Genomic DNA, 24890 nt, shown 5'->3' on the forward strand with positions numbered 1-24890 from the left:
TGTATGTGCAAGCTGCATAAATGCACAGGGATGTGTCTCCTTTTGTGCTTCTGTGTGGGGCTAAACTGAAGTATTTCTGTACCAATGTAGACATAACTTTTAAAAAATATATTTTGTGTTACATATCTGTTTCGTACAACTTGCATTATGTTTATTGGAACATTAGCGGTCTTAATCATGTAGGCTGTGACCTCAGTGTTACTGAACCTGCACACTGTGTCACAGCTTAGTTGGGGTCTGATATCTCTACTGACTCACTGAAAATGTCTTCTGTCTCTAAAGCTTTTTGTTTTTTATTCTTAAGTTTTACATCTTAGTTTTCTCCTGTGCTTGTTTACTGCACTTAAGAAGCAGTTGGGGAAAAGAAAATAGCTTTATTCCACCCTGCAGTTATATTACCATTAGATTTATGTTAAAATTGATTGGGTTGTATTACATTTAGATTCTTACTGTCCAGACCCATTCTAAGAATTGAAAAAAGTATGTTAATGACATACAGATAGCCTCTGTAAGCCAAGATAGTGAACATGGCATTTTTTAACCTAAGTATTTTGGAATACGTGATTTCTTACTATGAAAACTTTCTGTAAAGGCATATCAACAGACACTGTAATTTATGATGTTTTAGCATACTGTCCTTTATTACAGAAAAACATTTTATTACCAAATTAGTATTTTTAAAATTCTAATATTTTTGTTATGCCTCAACAAAATACTGTATAATTTCACAGTTTAAAAAAAAATAATAATTTAAGGAATTATGTACCTGTAATTGTTCTTTTTTGAAGTTTTTTATTATCTTTTATTGCTACCAGTTTTTTATTCTTTTTTTTTTTTTTTTTTTGATGTTGACAGTACATCTTAATTTTTTTGTTTTGATTGCCTTACTGGTTTCCTTCTCAGAATAACAACAATGACCATGCAGCTATGTCGGTAAGTAGATGCAAGATGAAGAAAAAGCATGTGAACTGAAAAACTATGAACTGCCTGCAGGCTTATTGCTTCAATTTTTAATCATTTAATAAAAAGATCCTTCTCTTTTGCTGATGACATACTGCATACTTTGTGTGGTTGCATGCAGGGATCAAGTTAAGGACTAACATTGGGGTTTCATACACTGGGACTGCAGGGGCCCTAAAAACCTTGCAGAAGGTTGGTGTGGTGTGCCTTGCATCCCAAATGAAATAATTTAGAAAAGAGTAGGAGGCCTTTTGGAAGAAAGGTCAGGTATCAAAATGCAGCCATGAGACATGCATACAGAATAAGGGTAAAGTGATAGAATAAAGAATCAGTGAAAGTTCCATCATTTCTCTGCTACATCTGTCTGGGGCTAAGGGAATGTGTGTACTCAATTTTTATAATTTTTTCTAAGATGATGAATTGCATTTAAGAATTCTTTCATGCCCTGATTATTTTCAGGTCATCAGTTTTTGTATGATGAGTTTATTTTGATTTGGTGTAAACGTTTCCATGATAATGGAAGTCTTGAAATTAATATTATTCTGTTAAGAGTGCTTCTGAATACTGAATTTCTGAACTTTTGATATTTTTTCCTAATTATATGGTAGAATCTTAATCAGTGTACAGCAACAAACGTATACTGTGATGTTCACTGTTTAAGTGAACAAATTGTACATCATTTAAAGTACACAGTATGTGAAAAACCCTGTTCATTGCTGTAATCTGAAAAACGACTGAGTAGTAGCTCTGTGAATCTGGAAAGAGTATCTACAGTGGGCTGGAGCACGAGTTACACAGCGAAGGTTTAGGGAGGTGGATTATTTAGTCTGTTAAAGAGAAAACTGGGGAGAGGGAGATCCAGTGGCAGCCTACAACCTCTTAAAGAACAGATACAAAGGTGATGGAGCCAAACTCTTCCTGGTAGGATAGACAAATCCACATGTGACTGTGATCACAGGTAGAAGCTTGTGAGGTGAGGCTTTGGCATTAAGAAAAAAGTTTGCAAAAAGAGACTACTGTGATGTTGGAGAAGATTACCCAGTGAGGCTATTGAATTCGCCTTGGTTGTTTTGGGGGCTCAGCTAGAATAAAGGGCAACAGACCTGAACTCGTGTTGGTAACAGTCCCACTTGGGTGGGAGGTTAGACTAGATGACATTGATGTTTACTCCAGTGAACATTTCTATGATTTGAATACTCAGCCTGATGTTGAGCTGTCAGGCTAATAGGTGTTTTGAACACTATGAATATTGATTAATTTGTGTAGAAATACTTCCTGTTAATGTAGAATAGGTATCAGTGTGCTGGTTATGCTAGCAAGCGCTAGCAGAATTTCACCAATGCAGAGCACAGAGGCTACATTCCTTTTGGAAGGATATAGTTTGAGAGTCATGCAGTTATTAATGGTTCTCTTTTCTAAAAAGTCACAAGAATTTAGTCTTTAAGATTATTTCTGTTTTCAGGTTTTTTTACATCCCATTTTAATTTCATATTGCGGTTTATAGTTCCATTAGATATTTTGACTCAAAAAGCAAATTGAAATTTCATTATACAACCATTAATCTCATAAAATCAATTGGATGATCAAATTTGTTATTAAAGACCTGCATTTTTTAGCTTTTATTTGGAACAGTTAAAGAAAAAGTTTGCCTTTTATTTTCAGATCAGTTAAATTGAAATTATAAAGGGTGTGTATATAAGTGTTTTTAATCCAAGTTTAGAATTAACTGAAATTTTACTCTTGGCATACTTTGTCAATATAAAGTTAGTATTGAACAAATTACTTTCAAGTAGGTGTTCTTTATTATTTCAGTAGAACTTGGGGCAGAGCCTGGAAGTAGAATTGATTCTTAAAAATGCCATTAGTGTTTTTTACTATACTTGTATATTAACAATGGTTCAAAAGTTGGATTTTAGTCTTGATGTTAAGTAATGTAATGCTTTAGTTACTCTGACTAATAAAATCTGTATGTTTAGTTTCTTTGAATTTTTGGAAATCTTTTCATTATGTCATTTCATATTGTTTAATGAATTCCTCAGATTCTTAGATTTAGCATAAGTTTTGCTATTTCCTTTTATGCTGAGGATGGCAGTTTGTGTTATTTTATTGTTTCCGTGATTGGCAGCAAAACCCTAATTTCACAGCTTGCAGTGAGGGTGAAGGGGTGGTGGTTTTCTGCAGCTATATTTAAAAACTGTCAATCAACGGCCTCCACGGGCTACTTAAAGAATGGGTTTTCTTACTGATTTCTCCAAATGCCGCTTCATGCTGTCCTTGATTGGCACAACCTGGCAGGGAGGATGGATGAATCTGTCACTGGCCGGTTAATTGTGTTGCTGGTCTCAGCCTGACATCAGGTCTTTGACTCCTAAGTGGCTCAATACAAAACAAATTAGCAGATTGTAGTCATATTTCTCATTCTATATGCTTTGACTTTGTTGAATGCAGTCCATAAATCATATTGACTGACACCACAGTGAATGATGAAAGCTGCTTTTGAGACAGCTAGCATGGGTCTTAGAAACGAGTATTGCAAAGGTGCCGTGGAAGGATGCATATGGCTGACCCTTTGGGAATTTCCTAGGAGCCAAATGTCTCTTTACTGCAATTGTTCTTAGGAGAAAAGCTTTTGGGTCCTATAAAAAAGGATTTAATATGTCAGCAGATTCTCTTTACAAGCTCCTTTGAAATATAAGAAGTTTGTCTAAGGGTTTTCTCTTTTTACAAACTTGTATTTCAGCAAAATGTGAAGGCTGGGTGAAAAAACAGTTGCCTTTAACACTGTTAGCAGGTGTTTTTGCTTATAGAATAGGGTCCTTGTTTCCTAAACTTTACATTGGTTGAGTGGAAGAATAGGTTTTGTAGATAGCAGCAATTAGCATAGGCAAAGCGGAGATAATAGTGAGTGTCTCCAAATGGGAGGCAACTGGAGCGAATGCAAGAAGCCTGCTGAATATTTGCGTGCTATTGAATATAAGTATTTATTTGCTAGATACAATAACCACAGCCACCTTATTAGAAAAGAATAACTTAAAAAGGAAAACAACAAACACCCAAACCTGACAAATAATAAACATTAAGAATGTTTGAAAAATAACAGAGATTTGTTAAATTCTGGAAAAAAAGTTTTCCTGCTAAGTTCATGAATCCTTAAATTTCCTCTTCAAAATGTTTTATGAAAAAATAGCAAGGAATTGATTAATTTGTGGATGGTGGAATTTTGGGGATAGATTTTTAATTATATCTCACTTGTCAAACATAAATTTGATTTTAATTTATTTCTGAATATTGCACATCAAATGTATTTTGAACTGGGAAGCACTGTATTTTGAAGAGGATTACAGTAAAGTTCACATTTCTCTCAGTTAAAATTCAGCATTTTGATTGATATATGTAGCTTTGTTTTTTCTCTAGTTTTAAGAGAACTGAGTTTATTGACCAAGTATAAACTGTGTATAGTAAACTCCTATAATTTTTTGATATGTCATGTGAACAATAAGCCTGTAGTTCAAGTTACATAGTTGGGAATAATTTAAATGTTAGGATGTTTCCATTTTATAAATTTTAAAAATAAACATTAAACACACATGTAGTGATACTTAAAAGTCCAAGTGGCTTTTACCATGTCATTTCTGCATTGTAACCATTATCATGTGCTCCAGTACTATTGATATTTGCCAGACTGCAACAATTAACTACAGGTGCTTGTTAGAAATATAAAATTATGTCTTTTATTTAAAGTTGCATAGGAGTACACATTATTTGCATGTAAAATAAATTAAATGTTAAAATTTTTCTTGACAGCCTATTAATCTGGTTGTACTTTTATTACATTATAGTGGCAGCGTAAATAGGACATGGAGCTGATTTGATGGAGCAGTACATTAAACAGAGATGCACTAGTTGTTCCATTAAATCAAAATGTCATTTCCATTAAGTATTTCAAACCTACTACACTGTAATTAAATGAAGTGTGGCCCGTTGATTCCCCTTCTCACCTCCTTTTTTCCTTCCTTTCCCCCCTTTTTTTCCTCTTTTTTTTTTTTCCTATTCATATTGATATTGTTCTGCTTGGGGAATAGAGCTGCGTGTCTCCCAGTGTAATTACCATTGGGTTTGGGAGACTTTTAAGCATGCTGTTCTTGCATTGTTTCTTACATTCCTCGTTGTCAGTTCATCTGTTTAGGTAAAAAATGTTATTTGCTTTTCTGAGATTTTCAATTAAGAAACTGACATGTCATTTTAGATATAAAGCTCCTAACTGTTGAAGGTGTCCTAATGCTGAAGGGGTATTAGCAAAAGCCATTTAATGTTTCAGTGTGACATGTGAGGAGAGTGAACGCTTTCCATTGTGTTGTCTACATTTTAATTATGTTGTAACAAAGAATGGATTTTTAAAGTTAAAAATATTTAGGCCCAAATTTGCTTTCAGTTATATGTATACATGAAGATTCAAATGACATGAGCAAATTGTCTTATTAAGGACAAGATCTGGCTCTACAGATGTCGGAGCAGAAATTTCCAAACTCTTGGGAACAGTGAACTGGATAGATCAAAGCGGTCTATCCTTACCATTTTTCATTGCTTATATGTGTTTCTGTGAGTCAACAGTGAATTGATCAACCTAACTTTTCAGAAAACAGCTGGGGAACCATTGCTTTAGAGAAATGGGTGTCTTTGCTTTACTGACAGATATAAGTAAAACAATAGTGGCGTGTGCCCTAGTAGATTTATTACATAATTATGATTTCTTTTGTGTAAGCATGTTAATAGTTGTTTTTGGTATAATATATATTGTAACATAGATATTGGTTGAAAAACATAGTTTCAGTACATTAAGCTACAAAGATTCGTATAATTCACATTTGAAAGCCGAGATCACTCTGCTCTAAAAGATTTCAGAGCTGTGGTGAATAGATCGGGTATCTGGTCTTAATGATATTCTTAATTTTAATTTAGGATTTCCATATCTTTCACTTTTTCTTTTATTTTTTAATATTTTACTAAATTAAAGTCTGATTTTATGTTCTGCTTTTTGGTCTCATATTTGGAAAATGATTTGTCTCAATTACATATGCATCTTAAAGAGAAATGTTAGTAATTAGGCTATGTTTGGAAAATGATTTCTACTTTGTACAGCAGAGGGCTACATTTCATTTTGCTAGTAGTTGATTACTGGCAGCGCTGACTTATTAAGCACCTGAAAAGATGATGGATAACCATGAATATTTGTAAAAATTTAGCAAGAAGCTTTGAGATGGAATTCAAGCAGTTAAAGTGCCAATAATTAGCACATGCTATTATGAAAAATGGCCTAACTGAAAGCAGTGAATTTGATTTATAGAAAGTTTGGGTTTATTTTACTGACTATTGTTAAAGATATGCAGCATGTTTGCATTACAGTCTTGCTTTCATTGTTTGGGTGAAAAAATTAAAATAAATCCACAAAACTGTTCATATGCTTCAGCAATTTATATTGTTATTATTTTTAAAATGTCCATGTATTCATGAAGACAGTTGGATTTCTGGAAGAAATATCAATTGTTGCTATACCATATATATAATTTAAATCTCTGATTGATTTAATATAAACAAAGCAAACAGGTCAAAGAAATAATAGCAAGTATGATCCTTCTAATCTAAGCCCTACACTATTAACTCTTCAGTGTATATTAAAATTAAACCAGGTAAGAAGTTCTTTAGTGACGTATTATTTATTTTTATCTTAAAATTTGTTGCTCTTTCTACTAGGGAAAAGTGGCCCAGACAGCTTGCATGTCAGCTTGCCAGCATCTTTCAACATCCCTAATGCAGATGCTACTGGACAATGAATTAAAACAAATAAGCATGGGAGCAATTCAGCAGTTTAATTTAGATGTGATACAGTGTGAATGTAAGTAGATGTTCCAGAATTTCTATTTATATCTGTCTTAACATTGCAAAAAAGTTATTTAATGTAAATCACATACAGATCTTTTTTCCATAACCTGCTAAAGCTTTGCCCTTAAAAGAAAAAACAACAACAACAAAAAAAACCATATTCTTGTAAATGTATTTCTGAGTAAGTATGTTAACATTTCTGGGAATTTTTTTATGAAACCTTCTTTAACTCAAGTATCTGATTGAGACATGCATCTGTTGTTACTGTTAGTGGGATCATAATTGCTATATCCATTAAAAAGACAATAGTACAAAATTGTCCAAAAGCACCACATAAATATTCAAATGTCTGTGAAATTTTAATTTTGCTTCTTGAGTTTATTTATGATGACACAAATTTTAATTGTGCTGTTACATAGGTTTTCTGCCCTCCTAGAACTACTACTGCTTTACTCACTCTCCAGAATACTAATACTGATTTAATAAATGTCAGATGTTCTTTTATTCTTACTGTTCAATATATGGCATCAGAATTATTTTATAAAACTGGTTTAATCCAGCACTGAAGGCAGGATTACTCTTTCCTCAGTGTTTTGTGTCTAGGTCACTGCCGAGGATGAGCTGTTAATCTGTATGAAGGAAGTTACTTCCATAACATCATTATGTTATAAATAGGTTTTAGGTCTGGTTTTATAGTTGATGACTGAGATATAATGAAAAGACTCACTAGCATTTTTTTCAATGCATGTTTTTTTTTGATACTTATGCTCTCTTTTTCAAAGTATCCTCTTATGTGTTTGAAGCATGGTTCTCAATGGTTTTGGTAACAGCTGTAAAATGGGAGAGTTCTGCAAGTCACGTCCTGAGGTTTTTAGTTAGGACACATGAAAAAATTGGCTACTTAAATAGCAGCCACCTATGGGAAATTAAATTTGATTTTAAACAATTTGTTTGGTATCACAAAAGGTTCTTGTGGGAGTCCAGGGACAGAGTTAAGGGGCATTTTTCACATTTTAACCATATGCTTATCTCTCCTTCTCCTGCCTCAGTTGTTACATTCCAGCTAAACTGTAACATCGTTCTGGCAGCTCTTCGTTACACAGCCTTAAGGCCTTTCTGTGTGTGAAATAAATTGATGGGATTATCAGGGTCCAATTGAAAAAATATGCGATCATGACATTAAAGTTTGTGTTGTGATTGCAGAAATTGGACAAACAGATAATGGTTTGATTTTTTTAATTTTTTTTTTTTTTTTTTTTTTTTTACTTTTAGTACACTTGATGTTGCAAATTCAGTAGTGTTCTTTTCAGGTAGGTGGGTAGGGGTAGAGGTGTGTGCATTTGTGCAGTTTTCTAGACGTAAAAAAGATCCTAGTTGTGAAAACAGAAATTCCATAGTATTTGTAGTACTGACACCATAATCATTCATCTAGACAAGTGGAATTGGTGCACCCACTAAACAGTCTTATGAATAAATAGTGTAGCAGTGAAAAAAGATTGCCCACTATCATGTTATTCTGTTACTAGTATTTAAAATATCATCTGTGAACAATGCAGTACTTCACTACGCTGTATAGATTAAGCAGTTCACGGTTTCACTTGGGGATTTCTAGCAGTACAGGGGACAAAACGTATGCCTTGCAGGTGACTTTCACAGTATGAACACAGCAAAGTAATGAGAAGTCCCAACAAGTCTGTCTGTTGTCTGGTCTCTGAGTTGCTTTCACACCTTTTTCTTTTCAGCTTTTGCCCTGTAGTGTACCATTCTCATATCTATTACGGCTCTTTCTACCATCTTTTGTTGCTGCACAGTGGAAACTTCAATCAGTGAAGAAATCTTAGGAGAGTTATAGCTAATCTAACATGATAATGTTTCATTGTTTGAAGATTTAAACATAACCTTGAGACAGTATGTTTTGTTATATGTAGCAGTTATGTTGAGCATATTGAGGACATGGAAAACCTTTAGCCAAGAAAGTTTCAAAAAGCTAGTGTTCTTTCCACCATGGCAAAACATCTGGTGTGGGTTGTATAGATGCAAATAGAATAAACTTTAATTCTTCATTTCTGCAAAGCTTTTAAAGCATGCTAGAAAAAAAATATTTTTTTTTGCACAGAAACCCTTTGAGTAGCTTAAAGACAATTATGGAAGCTTGTCATAATAGTATGTTGCAACAAATAACATCTTACAATCTGTGGAATAAGGGACCAATGCAGGATTTTGCTCAGATTTCTTTGCTATTGTAGTTTCATTCATAAGGTCCATCACAGGCACATTCCAGGCCTCACTGTGTGCTTGTTATTTATGTTCTTGTTCATCACCCTCCCCTAGCTTTATTCTTTGACACTTTGAGATTAATGGATATGACAGTGACATTTCAATTAGTGCTTAGGGTGTGCGAATAATTCTCAACTGCTGGGTAGTTTCCTACTGTATTGTATACATGGATTTGGAATTTTACTTATAGACACAGTGGAGTATACTCAGCTGCGTTTTGAACGAAGAATTTACGTGAGATATGTGTAAAATATGTTACAATATGTCAAATATGTGTAAAAGGTTGCTAGTATCTGAAGATACTTTCTAAAAAAAAAACCTTGGCAATATACTAGGTATTTATTCTGATCTTTAACATTGTACTTTTATTCTTTGTAATATAAACTGAAGGAGATCTAAGTGAAAGCAGGAAAACGTGATTACTTGTCAGCTTTTTTTTTTATTCTCCATTAAAAAATAATCAGCAGTCCAGCCAATAACCCAACAATTTGTTAATGAGCAGTGATATGTCAAAATCGACAATTGCTGAAATTCATAAGTGGACTTCTGAGAAAGTAAGGTGGAGGGGAAGGGGATGATCTTGTCTTGAATGCTGGGATTTCATCCTGCACTGCGTTTCTCTGCAAAGCAGAGCAGAAAATCTGGAAGCAGCTACTTTTTCTTTGCTTTTGCTCAAGATCAGTAATAGTATGAAGTGGTCTTCTCTGATGATTTATTAATGAAAAACCAACCCAAACAACAAAACAAACCAAGTTACTGTCTTTTTTCTCTGCTTCTATAAGTTGTTTTTTTTTCCTTCCAAAAAGTCCAAAAGCTTTCAGTTTGATTTCAGTTTGTTCTCTTCTAATTGAAGTATTTCTCTACTTTTTCTACTTGTTTTGTAATTTATACCATCCAAATCTAGATACCTTTTATCAGCTTTTTATCAAGGAATTAGAACTTGTCAGAAATTCTTAATTGATGGGAGAGTTACAAGTAATATTCATCATTTGTGTTTTAACATAGCTGAATTGTGAAACAGGATTAATTGGCAGAAGGAGGTATGGTTGAGTGGGCATCCTTCTTCACCCAGACATGAATATGTGCAGGGATGAAGAGGTTTTGGGTCCTGCCTATTAGTGAGCATGGGATAGGAGATAATTAGCGCAAAGTATGATGCAATGTACCTTGCTAAATAGCTCTAGTAGGGCTTCCTGCCAGCCCTTGCTTTTTCACCCACTGCGTGGAGAGCTGTAGTATCCAACAGCAAGAGAGGTCTTGACCCAAATGCTCTCTGTTGAGCATACGGAAAGGTGATCTCCAGGTGGGCATGCCAGAATCTGAGGAACCCAAATCCTACTTTTCCTTGGAAAGGCACTATACTCTTCTCTGGAGGCCACTCTAGCTGCTTCTTCTCCCATCTGGGAAGCCAGGTTAACTTAACTCAGTTGAGACCATCCTTCGTCTGTCAGTCACATATGGCAGCACGGGAGGGAGGGGAAGCAGTGAGACCTCACTGGGGGCAGGGCTGGGGGCTGCTGCCTGGCCAGCTGGCAGCTCCCTCAGGGAGGCTCCCCTCCAGGCATATTTGAACAGCTGGAGCATCCAACAGGGCTGCAAAGTGGCTGAGGGCTGCTGAGATTGCCACATGATTCTCCACTCTTCCTTTAAAAATACGTTTGTAGCTTTGCTGCCCTGCCTGTGAATCACTGCTATGAGGATGAACTGGATGTCCTAATTTAGATTTTTATCCAAAGTCAGGACTCTGAGCAGCAAAACTATTTATCAGGGATCAGGTACTGAATTCCCAGACAATAGAGAGGCACAACCAGAGGATGGCTAAAAGGTGGGGTTTTGAGAGAATAAAATGAAGAGGCCTGTTAATAAATCTAGAAGTGCGTAGAAATTGAGTACAATTTACAGTTACAGATGTCTTAAATTCTATTTTGGCAGACACAGCTTTTTTCTTAAGATATCCATTAATACACATATACATCAATTCACATATGCCCTGTATACAAAATGTAATGAAAAGAGCAAAGCAAAGTATTCAAAAGAAAATAGATTTAAGTAATCTTTACAATATTTAAATATACCATTCTCATATATGTGTTACCTCCCAGGCTGGTTTTGTATTATTACATACTTTATTCATTAGATCCTACCTCCTGTAAATTCCCAAACTGCCTGTTGTAGGAAGTACGTTGAGATTATATATATAGTGGACACACATTGTGCCAAAGATCCTGTTCTATATACACAGAAAAGGTCTACACAGTATAGCAAAGTGCAGAGAAAGAAGGTGTTAACAAAACCCTTGTGAATAACAGATTGATGTAATGCGTATTTTCAGCTTATTTTCCTGAAAAACATTGAAGTTCCTGATTCCGACTGCCAAGCAGGCAATTGTTTGCTCCTGTATGTGACAGTTTAATGGTGATCTTTGCATTTCATTCTCCTATATTATAAAATGCCTGAATGCTCTTATGCACATTAAAACAACCAACTAACCAGCCCCCTACTCCTCCAAATCCTCTTTAAGCCTAGAATGAATGTAGAGGGTGAATATTTTAAAAGATGTATATATGACAATGTTTCATTACTATTTGGAAAAGGACCCTTAGGACAAAGACATCAAGAATGTTAATCCTGTTCTTAATATCTTCCTGAAATGCTGTGCAGTAGAAAACATTTAATTAGCTTTGTAAAATTGTTAGCAAAACTTAAAAGCCCTGAGCTGAGGGCGGAGGAGGAACTGTCTGACTGTTACCATAAGGAGATTATCTTTTTGCCCTTTGAACTCATGAAATTGTAATAATGAAACAAATTCTACTGTAGTCACCTGTCAAAAATGACCCAAATGTGAGAATAAATGCTTGTCCTGTAATGAGTGTCCCTGGTGTTGTAAATGCATTCATAATATAAAATTGTAGTTAAAAAGAACAAAGCTGATGCGATAAAGTTTGGTTCTGTCGTGGCTGCATACTTCTTGTTCTATAGTTGCAGTAGTAGTAGGTACTATATAGACAAACTAAATCCTATGCATTATTAGGATAAATTCCAAATTCAGATCTTAATGAGATGCAGAAAGGATGCAAATATTTGTCCTGTGGCAAGTAAAAGTATTCCACTATAGGAAAGTACCTACCAAAGTATAACGTGGCAGCAGCTAACTGAAACATTTTGATGGAGGTCACACTTTTCAGTTATATTAGCTTTTCAGTACTAAAGCCATTCCTTTGCTGTAGAGCTTCCTTCTCCCAGTGCTACCATGGCGGAGCTGGAGGAGCTCATATTCTAGTGGGAGAAGCAGGTCTCAGTGTATACAGTTATACAGGATCAGATACAGATAAGCCTTATCTTTCAAGAATAGTATAGGTTCTCCTTCCTCATTTAGGGGATGTAGAAAAAAAAACCTTCCGACCATCATGCTTATCCTCCTTACTGGTGTGCTGCACAGCTTGCAACCCATGCATCTCTTTTTAGCTGTTTGGTATGGGGCATTGCTAAGAATTCCATGCTCTAGTATGGTGTTCCTATTTTAAATACCATGTTTGACTGACCAAGGGGGCCACCATCGCCTGTCTGTCTATGAAGAAAGGGTGATCACAGTGGCCGTGAAATACCTGCAGAAGAGAGCCATGAAGACACCCAACCGTGTAGCCTAGGGCATTCAGAATGGTGCTTTTATAGGCCTGTAGATCTTTTATTCTTCTGCAGGCTGGTAGTTGTACAGACTGTTTTCTCTTTTGCATTACCACAATACGAGTAAGAAATTCCGCCTCTACTGGTATAACTGCTACTCTGATATTATATTCATCTATTACTAAGCTATCATAGATATTCTGAGATGGTATTAGTAACTTCTTCTACCACTTAAATAAGAATCTTTATTTTCATTTAGAGTTGCATTCCATATAATAATTTTTAGACTCGTGGGTAGTCTATTTGAATTCATTAGTTTCCTTTAAGTTGAAAACATACATTTAGAAGTAAATGACTACGCCCATTATTTTACTGTCATGTTAGCTCAGACACTAATATCTTTCTGGGTGTTACTTCCACTTGACAATCCAAATTTTCTAACTAGCCATAAAAAAATCAAAACAAACAAAAAAAAAAAAGAAGAAAAAAACCAAAGCCAACAAAAAACCCCAAAACCAAAAAATCAAAACCAAACTATTAAGAATTTCATGTTACTTTTGAATATGAGTAGGAGTCCTTGTGGCACAGTAGAGTTGAGCACTGGATCTATGGGGATGTGAGGCAGTGGGTGTTTCTGCAAGTGTCTTTGTTATTAATATGTGACTTGGAGAAGAAAAAAAAAAGCTGTATTTTTTTTTTTAAGTTTGACTATTATTAATAATTTCCTAATTTAAATGAACAGCTATCCTTTTTCATTACCATGAGTGTTACCATTTTTTGCATTTTTAGTATAGTATTGCCTTCCAATTTTTCAGGATATTTTTGGGTTCAAGAAGAACAGAAGTTCATTATTAATAAGCTGGCTAAAAGGCATGAACAGACATTTCAGCTCTGCTCTGACTTTGGCATGTAGAACTTTCTACCTGTTGTCTACACAATAAACAAACTCCCACCTTAGTGTTTGTCTTTTATTGCTGTCTGGCCAGAGGTGGGGTTTTTATAGTACGGGTGCTGTAACAGAAGCAGATGCTTGAAAATATGTTGACAGCCATGGAATTGGTATTATTTTGAAATTCTTCAGTAATCATTCACCCCAGGCCAAAAAAAAAAAAGATTTTGGTTTGTTTGGTTGTAGCAATGCTACTGAGTTAGAACTGTAAGCAAAATTCTCAATAATACTCCTAAACCTATTATTCTTCAGGATTATTGGACAAATGATGGAAAAATTGTACGTTGGTTTGGCTGGGTTTAATCACTGTGAGTTATTAGTTTAAGCTATGTTTCTATTATTCTAATCTGCTTCTATCAAGCTAATTTTTTTTTAATGCTTGTTAGCATTTATGTTGCATAGAGCTTGATTTTCTGTTAGATTTTTTTTTTAATCTACCTCTGTAATATTTTTAACCTTTCTTTGCAGTGTTTGCTAGTTCTGAGCCCGTGCCCGGATTCCAGGGAGACACCCTGCAGTTAGCTTTCATCGACCTCAGACAAGTAAGACACTAGTTGTTGTTTTTTATTCTGCTAATTTCCCCTTTTGACCAATGCTGAAGTTATTAAATTCAAAAACCTTTCATGATTTTGCATTCCCATGTAATTAGTTTTGAGATGTGGTCATTTGAAGTGTTGTTAGTGGCACTATTCCCTGTAATTTAGCATATAACTCTTTCTCCAGTGTGTTGTTAGGGGGCACTGTGCTACTGGTGGTAATTACTTACATGTATATAAGATAAAATTTTGGCCTTGACAATTTTGTAAAGATCTTGTGAGGCCTTTTGCGTGAGTGTACATGTTACTCTGGTGTGTGCTGGCCTGATTCCACTCTGAGCAATTGCTTCTACTCCCTGGAGAGCAAAATCAGGCATGGTATTATTTAGCGTTTCCTTTTCTTAATTTGTTACATAGAATTCTTCTAAACTATTAGAAAACAGCATTATTCCAGCTGGCTGATCTTTATATCAAATTTAATTTTAAATTCCTTAATACTGGAAGCACTTTTCCACAGTACTTACCAAAAGGAAGATTTTTCCAGACTAAAATCTATTTATCTTGATTTCACATAGTTATTTCTATTCCCTGCTCTCTAAATTATGACACAATATCCACACATAAAAATTCATTTTCAAACCCTTTCATATTTGAAATAAGCTTTTAGAAAGGATTTATTATCTCACAAGGTTGCGAGCCTAAGTGTCATTTAAATAGTGAAATGAATCCTAAACTAAACATAGAATCATAGAATCGTTAGGGTTGGAAAGGACCTTAAGATCATCTAGTTCCAGCCCCCCTGCCGTGGGCAGGGACACCTTACGCTAAATCATATCACCCAAGGCTTCGTCCAACCTGGCCTTGAACACTGCCAGGGATGGAGCATTCACAACATGGAGGGTCTTTAGCTTTCTACAGATGTTCATGATATTTTTCAGCACCATTATGAGCCTGTCAAAGTCATCAGAAGAGAAATGTAGAAATAATTCCATACCAAATTATCTATATAATAAGAATATTTTTGCTTTTAATAACTTAGTAGGTTTTTCACAGCAAGATTATGAAAAGGCATTTCAGAAGGGAAAATTCCTGAGGCAAAAGCATTCCAGTTCCTCCTAATAGTTAGACAGGACTTCATTAAAGTGTCTTTTTAAATGAAAATGTTAGAAGATGGAGTTGTCTGTTATATTCTCACAGTAATACAGTGATGAACAATATCCACAATGGGATAAGTGTGGGCTATGCAAGGAGGATATAGGATTGTGGCCATAGGATTTGTTCATGTGGTACTTGTATGTTAGAGTTCTAGAATTCAACATGTAAAGATGTACTCTGCCAGACTTCAAATACCACATGTCTTGCCTTGACTAGCAGCCTTCCTCTTCTGGATTCTTTTTTGTTCCTCTTTTATTATCAATGTTAGAAGAGACTAAACATCTTCCAATTTGTACTAAGTCAGTTTAGTTGAGGGGAAAGGATGTTGTGAGATTTTGGCACCATTTCTGTCATCCGCATAAGTGGTATAAATCCTTGCATAGCCTATGTTTGTTTCAAGGAAAAATGTGATTTCCAGCTATGCAGGAGGACAGGCTGTGTATCTGCTTGCTACAGGAAATAGATTTTTTTTATGTTTTAAGTACCAACTATCAAGTATGTCACATAAATAGGGGTTATGTTGCTTATGATAGCTTTCAGTTTATGTTAGCGACTTATATTTAGAATTTTCTTGATGCAAGTAATGCTTTATAGAAGATGCTCTGTACACTGTGGGAATCTAATCAATTTCAGATACTTTATAAACAGTGAAAGTCTGGGCAACTGTCTTTATTGGGTTCCAATTGGAGCTTATAGATACAGAACATTTCTAGTACATTTGTTTTGGTTTTTACTATATTTTTGAGTGCCTCACCAAAAGGTATTGCGAGCACACATTTAAAAAAATTACAATTTAGTAAGGATTTGCAGTGTTTTCCCTCTCTTCCTTATTTGTGATCCATTTCTATCTCAATAGGGTGGATGACAGTTCTTTTCAAGAATACTTAGAAAGGCAACAGAGGCTTTTTCAGAAAGTTCTTATAAAAGGTCATGCTTCTGTTTTTTAGTTTGAATTTGATACTTCTTCATGAATTGCAGGATATGAAAGATAAGGAAGTAGGTCTAGTGGTCAGGTTTTACCTGCCCACCCGGACTGTGCCCTGAGGTCAAACTCCTGATATTGCCTGTTTGGCACAGAGAAGCTGATGACAGGTAGGGGCTGATACAAGGGGAAAGCTTGAACCGTATCAAAGCTAAAAGGCAGGAGATTTGGGACTTAGTGAGAGACTGTAGCTAAAAGATGGATCAGCAGGATTGCCCTCTTCTTAAAAAGCAGCTGACCTGCAAGGGAAAAGACTTTATCGTCCTGCCAATCACATGGTTGCTAATGGAAGCCAGTTATCTCAACAACAGCTTACTCTCTGTTGTATTAGGGCAATGCGTAAGATTAATGAGGATTGGGTAGTAGAATATTGTAGCACATTTTACTAAAGAAGTAAAGTCACTTACAAGGAGCCAGCTTGGAAAACAGAGAGGGAAGAGCTACACTTGGATGATTACCATGGGGGGAGGAGCAGCTTTGAAAAGAATTGCCATAGGTATTTTCATCCTAACAGTTCCTGATCCTGTCTTTCTTTGAAGACAATGTATGAACAGCGTGTTGTCCCCAGCAAACCCACTTCTATCCTTCTTCCTTCCACAGACATAGAAGAGCAAACAGAAAGAGAAACAGCTGGCATGAGAAAGACTTGCTTCTAAGAAAAGTAGTTAGGAGTAGGAAGCTCTAAGAGGCCAGGAATCATGAAGTCACATGTACTTACCAATGTCTCCTTTAACAAGCCACCTCTTTCTCATTATACTATTCCCTCTTAAGCTCTGGTCATACTTATTATGCTTCTTAAAGATCTTAGGAATCTCTAGGAACTCTAGCCAATAAAGATTTCTGTGCTATTCCCATAACCATAGTATCTCAGTATCTTACAGTGGTGACTTGGTGTAGTGGCCTAATCACATATAATGTATACTGATAGAGAATCACATGGCCTTGATCATCTAGAAACTTGCAGTTCCAAATGGCTTAGCAGCTTCTAAAGCAGCAAGCAGCTGTAAAGAAAATTGGAATAGATTCATGGTTCTGTACAGCTGCAATAATTGTGTCATGCCTCATGCCTCTTGTCTTAGTGTATGACCTGAGGTCATACCTGTGTGCACCCTTTCACCCTGCTTAAAGTCGCTGAGGGGCAGGCCACCTCAGCAAGGTGATTATCAAAGTGTCACGTGCTGCTCTAAAGAGACTGGTTTCTGGCATCTTGTGAAGATGACCCAGCTCTCCTGCGACTTGAATCACTCTCTGAAGATAAGTTTTTGTTACTGTCCATATAGGGAGCCTGGGTAAATTGTGCAGTTGCCAAAAATGAGGTGGAATAAACTGGAGATTTTTCCACCAATTCAGATCCTAGGTTGATTGAAATTAACCTTCAAAAGTAAACAGGTCTTAGTTTGTCCTACAAAAATTAGTCTCTAAGGAAGCTCAGCCTACAACATGAATAAGTTTTGTCCTGGTTGTGATCTGTTCTTTACTGCCTAAAGACTAGGGTTACAGTTCTGGAATGTGAGGCAGTTTCTTGGATGTACTGGACAGTTAAATACTGTGAGGAAAAGGCCTGAATCTTACAATTTATGCCTTACTCTTTGGAGAGACAGTGTAGTACATTGCAGTCAGGAACAATAACCTTGTGGTAGCCTGAGAGGTCAACAGTTGCTGTCCTAGAGCAAATTACTTGATTCTTAACCAAATGGATGGTAACAAATGCCTTTTCTTGAAATGAAAATTGTCTGCAGAGTTATAACCTAAGCTGCAAATGCAGCATGGCTTTTTTCACTTCACAGGTTTTTTTCTAGTGTTTCTCTCTGCCATGAGCACTCCTTCAGATTCAAACAGGTCATCTTCCTCTACTGTCTGATCTCAGCTAGCTTGACAGTTGTGGGATTGCCTTATTTAACCACGGGTGAGGAGAACTATGTCTCATCTGTGGTGTTTTGGCACTTAACTACATGTTGTCAATATCCTCCAGTTGCTGTCAGTGTTGGTTCTGCAACAGGCACAGGTGTCTCAAGTGAACATAATCATATACTGTTGGTAACCCAAGCAACCACTGTAACAGTATCTCCACCACATGGTAACACAGAGCTTACAAGTTGATAATAGTGGCCCCCAGTTTGGGAGACCAAGGGCTGTGAATGACAAGGTCCCTAAATTCTGAGTAGGTATGGGAGAAAATTCTTCATGATTTCAGTGGTTTCTGTTAACATTTTGCTGACGTTAGGGATGAATTAGACATAAAGTCATAATGTGATCGGTGTGATTAATAATGTACCATGGAAACATTAGAAAATACATTTTTGTCAGACTTTTGTTTATGATGTCTGTAAATAAGCATGTAGATAAGCACTTCTATGAGCTCAAGTTATTGGTAATACACAATAGTTATTTCTGCCAAATATTGATACCTGATATGTAAGAGTATAATACATTTTTGTCTGATTCCAAAGCATAATGGAGATTATACCGATAGTTTCTTGGGTTGCTTGTCCATTTACTTTCTAATACATTTTTCTGGCTTATTGTTGGTGAGAAATATTGCTAACTTTCTGTGCTCTAGTGCTGCATAAAATGGGTGTAAGTTTATTTGAAGGGGAAAATTCATACTAGTACATAATATACTTCATCTCTTTCTTCTTTGCTTCTCTTTCATCACCAAGAGTTGATACTGTCCTGGTAAACTCAGAAGTGACTTGTAGGTAGGAACTGTGTAACAGATCACGGAGCTTCAATCCCAGCCATGAGATTGTCTGCCACTAAAGGCAGGCTGACTGCTCAGTCTTCCCCACTGTTTTGTTTGCAGTGTTTAATTTGAATTCATTTCCTGTGGTAATAAATGTGTTTCAGCTCTGGCTTGTCTCCGATTCCCCCAATATGCAGCCTGCTGAAGCTCTCACCACCTGTGTTTTCTGCGGAGAATGCTTTTGAGCCCTTCAATAGACCTCAGAGAATAAGTTGCAGGCTGTTGCTGAACCTATCCACCATTATTCTTGGAGATGTAAGGCTCTGAACGCATGCTGTGGCTTCCTTCACAGGCTGCCAGCCCACACAGTGCCTAAGCTTTGAAATTAGGAAGATACACCCACCCCAGCCTCTACTCCAGAGAAGAATCTTAGGTTGAAAAAATATGAGGATTTTCCAAGATGGAAAAATCCCTGACAGTTTATTTAGGAGTAAGTCTTAAAAACTTCAGCGTTTCAAGATAAAAGTAAGCCTCTCTTTCATAAGGCAACAGTTTGAATTTTTAATTAGCAAGTAGTATAGAATATTTCATCTTTTGCTTCCTGAGGGAAATGGTTGTTGAGACTTTCATCTTCACAGAGGCTCTTTCACAATGCTTACTGATCCCTTTCCCCTCTCCATGCACTCCCCAGCTTCTCTGAACAAGCAGAGGGGCATGTTACGTCTGTAACATGAAGCCCAGCCTCAGGGTGCTATGTAATGGGATTTGTGCTTCTCTAGTTTTCAGTGCAATGCTGCTTATTCAGCTAAAGAAAAGGAGCTCAGATTTCAGACAGCAGCAAAACACGAGTTGCACCCGTCTGGATTTCAGACCATGGATTCTCACTTTGCTGGGGGAGGAAGGCAATACTCTTTATAGCCTTTCTCTTCTCCACAAATTGACTCTGCTCTAAAGCAGAAGGGCTTGAGGTACACTGTGAGCAGAACAGAGACACTTCAAGGCTAGATATCATATATTTGCATTGTATTGGGGTAACATGCATATGCATACGTGTGTGCAAAATGGCAAAGTTATTCGAGTATGACTGTATGCTAAATGTGTGTTATCTGGCTAGCAGGGGACACACAATGTCGTTCCAGAGTATTATGTTCTTAGAAGTAAATGAAAATTCTTCACACAAACGTGACAATTTATTTCTAAGTACTTATATTCCCCAAAGGAATCTCTTACTTTTGATTTCTCCTTTTCAACTAGATTCTGTGAAGCCTGTAGATAATCTTAGTAGTCTCGGATCACAGGTTGTGTGTATGGATATTTGTGAGGAAGATCTCAATCAGTGCTCTGTACACAGAAACAAGCCATCTTATTACTGGGATGGGATTTATACCTGCCAGCTGGTAAGAATTAGGAAGCTTTGGAAACAAATGCACAGAAATTATCAGTGGGGAGTCAAAAACAAGCATGGCTTTGGATACGCTATCTTAATAAAGATTTGCAGAATCAAAGCAGGATGGCAAGTCAGTGATTTCATGGCAGTGGGTTTTTCTACCCTGTTACTGCCAGGAACTAAGAGCACATGCCAGGTATTAGATGTATGTGGGTTCTCTGGAACATTGAATCACTCATCAAATTCAGTGCAAAACAGATTATATCCAGTTCAACATCTGAATACACCTTTTTCAGTAGAGAAGTGCAAATAACATGCTGATAGCGTACTACGTTTTCCTCTAGATATTCACTTCCTGACAATAAGGGAGCATACCTGAAAACAGGTTTGAAGAACTCAGTCTACAAATGCTGTTACTTCCCTTCAGTAGCCCTATCAATATCTTACTTAACTTAAACTATATACATATAGCTGTTTAACTACAAGACACACTACTCCATCTATGGCAAAAAACTGTACCATAGAAACTGTACTGTTTCTCCAGAGGAAAGTATAGTAGATTGTGCACAAAAGACTGTGTGGTGAAAGGTGTAATGTTTAAACTAAATGCCATCTTCTAATTGACAGTAAAGAATGCTGTAGGTACCTAAACCGTGGAAGTTATCGAAAATAAGGAATAATTTTCTTCTTGTTTGTTTAAGCTAATTCATTTAAGGGAGAAAATTCCCTTAGTTATCCACTTACTGAACCAGGTATACATAAGAATTAGATGAGCTGACAAGAAATCTATACTAGGTATTTAGGAAATTACAGAACTCATGAAACGCTGGCTCATTTTGACTTAGACCTTCAGATAACAGCCTTTGCATAAGAACATATGCCTTATTTGAACAAAAGGGTGTGTTTTTTTGTGGTTGTTAGGTGAATTTATAATTTTTTGAACTGAGATGGGAAATGGTATCTATTGATCTCATTTGTCATGTGCAGGTGAAACATTTGACTTCTTAAGAGCAGTGCAGGGGAATTCTAGCTTCTAAATGCTACAATCATAAAAATTGCTAAAAGTTTCACTGGAGGAGTTGATCAAATCAGGTACTACAAAAAAATCCGTAAAAACCAAACTCAAACATAAAAGTAAGCAAAATTTACTGTCAAGACTATTTAGATGAACATATCTGAGTCCCTATCTGAATACTACCAACTGTGACATTTAATCAGCTTTCAGCTCTTCTTAGTCATCAGTACTTTCACAAAAAATACTTAATCTAATTCAAACCCTGTTGACCTGTTGTTACAATGGAAACTTTGTATCTCCGGAAAGCCTTTCTGTTCAAGAAAGCTCATCCCGTAGTTACAGAGGAAATTCCTGTAAGATCATGACCTAAATGGCACTAAAATTATATCCTTAGTAGCTGAAGTGCCTATCTCGATTATACCCTGTCCATAATGCCAGAACCCAAAGGCTTTAGTTTTCTTGGGCTAGACACTAAATTTCTTCAGTAATTGGCATGGTATGTATATGGAAGATTATTCATGAAGCAGTCATTTCCAAGGATGTTATGAGTGAAGGCACTGGTGAAGGTTTTATTCTTTTGCTGAAGGACCTTTTGGTAGAAAAGTTTCAGAAGGTTCACTTTCAGATAATTTCTCAATTCACAGGTCTCTTGCTTGAGTTAGAAAAAACTGATCCATGTGCCTACCATATTTGCAAACTCCTGCTCATGATTTCTTTGGATCACTTATATACATCCCATTCAGTGGAAGTTACTTAGTGGTATGAAGTTCCTCTATAGTTTTCTTCTGCTAGCAGTTTTGCTTTCTATGTGATCCTCGCCTTTATCTTTGTCACGTCAGAAATGATGTAAATACAAGGAAGGAAGATTTGGGTGCCTGACTTTCCTGAAGTTTGTGAATACATTCTATCAAGCTGTTCTCTTCCTGCTGATAGCCAGTTGCTGCAGGATCTCTACCATTGTGTCTGGGCCCTTCTGTAGCCCTGAGCTGATGGATGGAGTTCAGTTTTGGAGCCCCCAGCTCCACAGGACTTCCTCTGAATCCTGTGAGTGGTGTGTGGTTCCTATTGAAAAACACAAAAGAAGAAATTATTGTTTTCCTTCAAGTTACTTGTTATTTATATGCTCTTAACATCTATGAGTCCTAGTCTCCCCATCAGGGAGCCATGGGACTGGTAACTGCATTAGCATATTCAATAATTTCTGCCCCAAAATTGCTTGTAACCTCCAGCCTTAGGTAAACTGGTAGTATTACTGGTATGTAGTATGTATCAGGCAACACTTCTAGCCCCTTGACTCTACAGATTTGCCTTCATTATTTTTTCAGTTGTATCAATCAAGATTTCTTCTGTAAATTAGCTGTCCATCATAGGCAGCAGGCAGAATATCCCATTTTTTTTCATTTTGCTAGTTTTTCCTGTGGAAAAGAAAGGTAGTCCATCTCTTTTTTGGAAGTCACGACAGGACAATTGTAAAATCCAGTAAAATCCAAGGAATAATTTACAAGAAAACAGGAATTGTTCTTTGCTTCAGAGCAATAACAACGTAAAGAAGGAATTTAATATAACAAGCAGTTTAGTATAACAAGCAGTTGAGTGAGTGAAATGTAGTTAATGAATTTTTATCCATTTAGATCATAGAATCTTAAAAAAAAAAAAAGAACATATCTTCAAAAGTGTTTGTACAATATGTACCATAATGTGACACTGATCTTCAGCTGGGTGTTTTAGCATTGCAGAAATACAAATAAAAGCTATTTTCCAGACTGACTGCTTCAGGTCAGTCAGTCAAATCTGGGAGATGGAACCTTCAAATTTTCTTTCTGTTAGTACAAAGATACTAACAGCTGGCAAAAGAAATAATTGTTTCATACTGTTATGTAAATAATTGTTTTCTGAATGAACTAATAGTACAATGAGCAATATGACTGAACTAGCATCTTCTTAGGCACAGTTTTATATTATACTGGCTTATACCATGCTAATGTATATGGGAGTGTCAGGTTTGGAGCAATTTGTCATCTTACAAGTTGCACTGTTTAAAAGAATATTGAAATAACAAGTAAAGTTTACATAGAAGATTCACACATAGGTTATGTTTTAGAACCTAAAGGAAAACTCCTGGAAAAGACTTTCCCTAGTGCATTAGTAGCAAAGAAGCTGTGCAACTTAGAAGACCTTTCAATCATAGAAAGAGTGGTGGTGGTAAAAAAATGAATGAATAAGAACAGGAATGCAAAGAAATGTGGGGAAAAAAAGTAAAAATATGAGTAGATGGAAGAAATAGATTATGGGAAGAAAAGAAGAACTTGAAGATACGGGACGAAAGACATAAAAAAGTTCCGTTCCTATCTGTAAACGTACTTCGTTGTTCTAATCCTTCTGTTTCTACATTTATAATTTCCCATGGTTTATGGTAAGAGTAATTAAGAACATTCCTTTTTTAAGCAGTAGAAATTTTAAGAGATACTTTTACCCAAAGAGAAGAAAGGACAGTTAATGGTGTATGAAGTCCCTGAAACAACTGGGTTGCCTTATTCCCAGGAGAGCACAAGCTTTCCTGGTTTTCACAGTGTGCCTCCAGGAAATCGTTCCAGGAGGACACACAATTAGCCAACACTCTTCCAAAGTGCACAGTGTAACATGATGCAGTTAAACCAGAGGACAGTTTTCCTCTTTTGACCCTGTGTCAAGCATGTCAGTTGAGTAGCTTACCTGAGATCTGCAAGAGAACTTTGGCCATCAGGTATTTTCCCATAGAAAGGAATATGCAGTAGTAGACACACAAAAAATGCGATTTTAAAACCTGATTTATTTTTGAGAACTAACAGAAAAAGTGCTGAGCCAGCCTTTGCAAGTGGGACAGCTCAGTGCATTCAGATTCTCCTTTCTTTTTGCCAGACTAAAGTTTAAATAAAAATCTTTGCCCTTGCTTAGGATGTATGAGAAGGATATTAAAATTGGCTCTTTCATTTTGAGCACTAGCAACATATTGAGCCCTGTGGAAGGATAGATTTCATAATATCATTGAAATGCACATTCAAATGGTAGCTTTGGGAATGGTAATATGTTCAGTATAGAGACTAAGTCTTGTGTCCGTAGACACAGAGGATAGTTTTGAAAGTTCACAGCAAAACAGAAAAATACTGAATAATTCCTAGACAGAAACACACAGGTAATTGGGGGAACACGGGGAACCTGTGTAACTGGTAGATTAGAAAGGCAGAAGCTGAAAACTCGAATGACAGTGTAAAACAGTCCCTGTAACTTAATTAAATAAAACCAATAATGCGATTTAAACTTCTTTGAGTTAAAATTACTTTAATAAGGGTGTTAATTACTAGAGGATTAACACTGCTTACATGTGATAATAGATGTGGTCAGTCAATAAAGGGTGAGAATAATGTTCGTTTAAGAAGCAAAAGAATCTAGCACGGGATTACTC

At 36.2% G+C, this 24890-nt stretch overlaps 1 protein-coding gene across 10 annotated transcripts in view; it reads left to right on the plus strand.

Annotated features, from left to right (window-relative positions):
- The window catches only part of EXOC6 (exocyst complex component 6), a 92839-nt gene that overhangs the window by 52831 nt on the left and 15118 nt on the right, over window positions 1-24890 (plus strand). For 5 of the 10 annotated variants that reach the window (XM_057402322.1, XM_057402319.1, XM_057402321.1 and 2 more), the window contains exons 19-21: window positions 904-933; window positions 6712-6853; window positions 14159-14232. In XM_057402322.1, coding sequence (XP_057258305.1) covers window positions 904-933; window positions 6712-6853; window positions 14159-14232 — 246 coding nt within the window. Of the gene's footprint in view, window positions 1-855; window positions 934-6711; window positions 6854-14158; window positions 14233-24890 lie in introns of those variants that run through there. The other 5 variants (XM_057402323.1, XM_057402325.1, XM_057402328.1 and 2 more) reach the window with 2 other exon arrangements.

The sequence above is a fragment of the Pezoporus wallicus genome, unplaced genomic scaffold (genome assembly GCF_028554395.1).
Source record: "Pezoporus wallicus isolate ANWC-B61680 ecotype Strahan unplaced genomic scaffold, APGP_CSIRO_Pwel_v1 contig_6787, whole genome shotgun sequence".
Lineage (NCBI taxonomy): Eukaryota > Metazoa > Chordata > Aves > Psittaciformes > Psittacidae > Pezoporus > Pezoporus wallicus.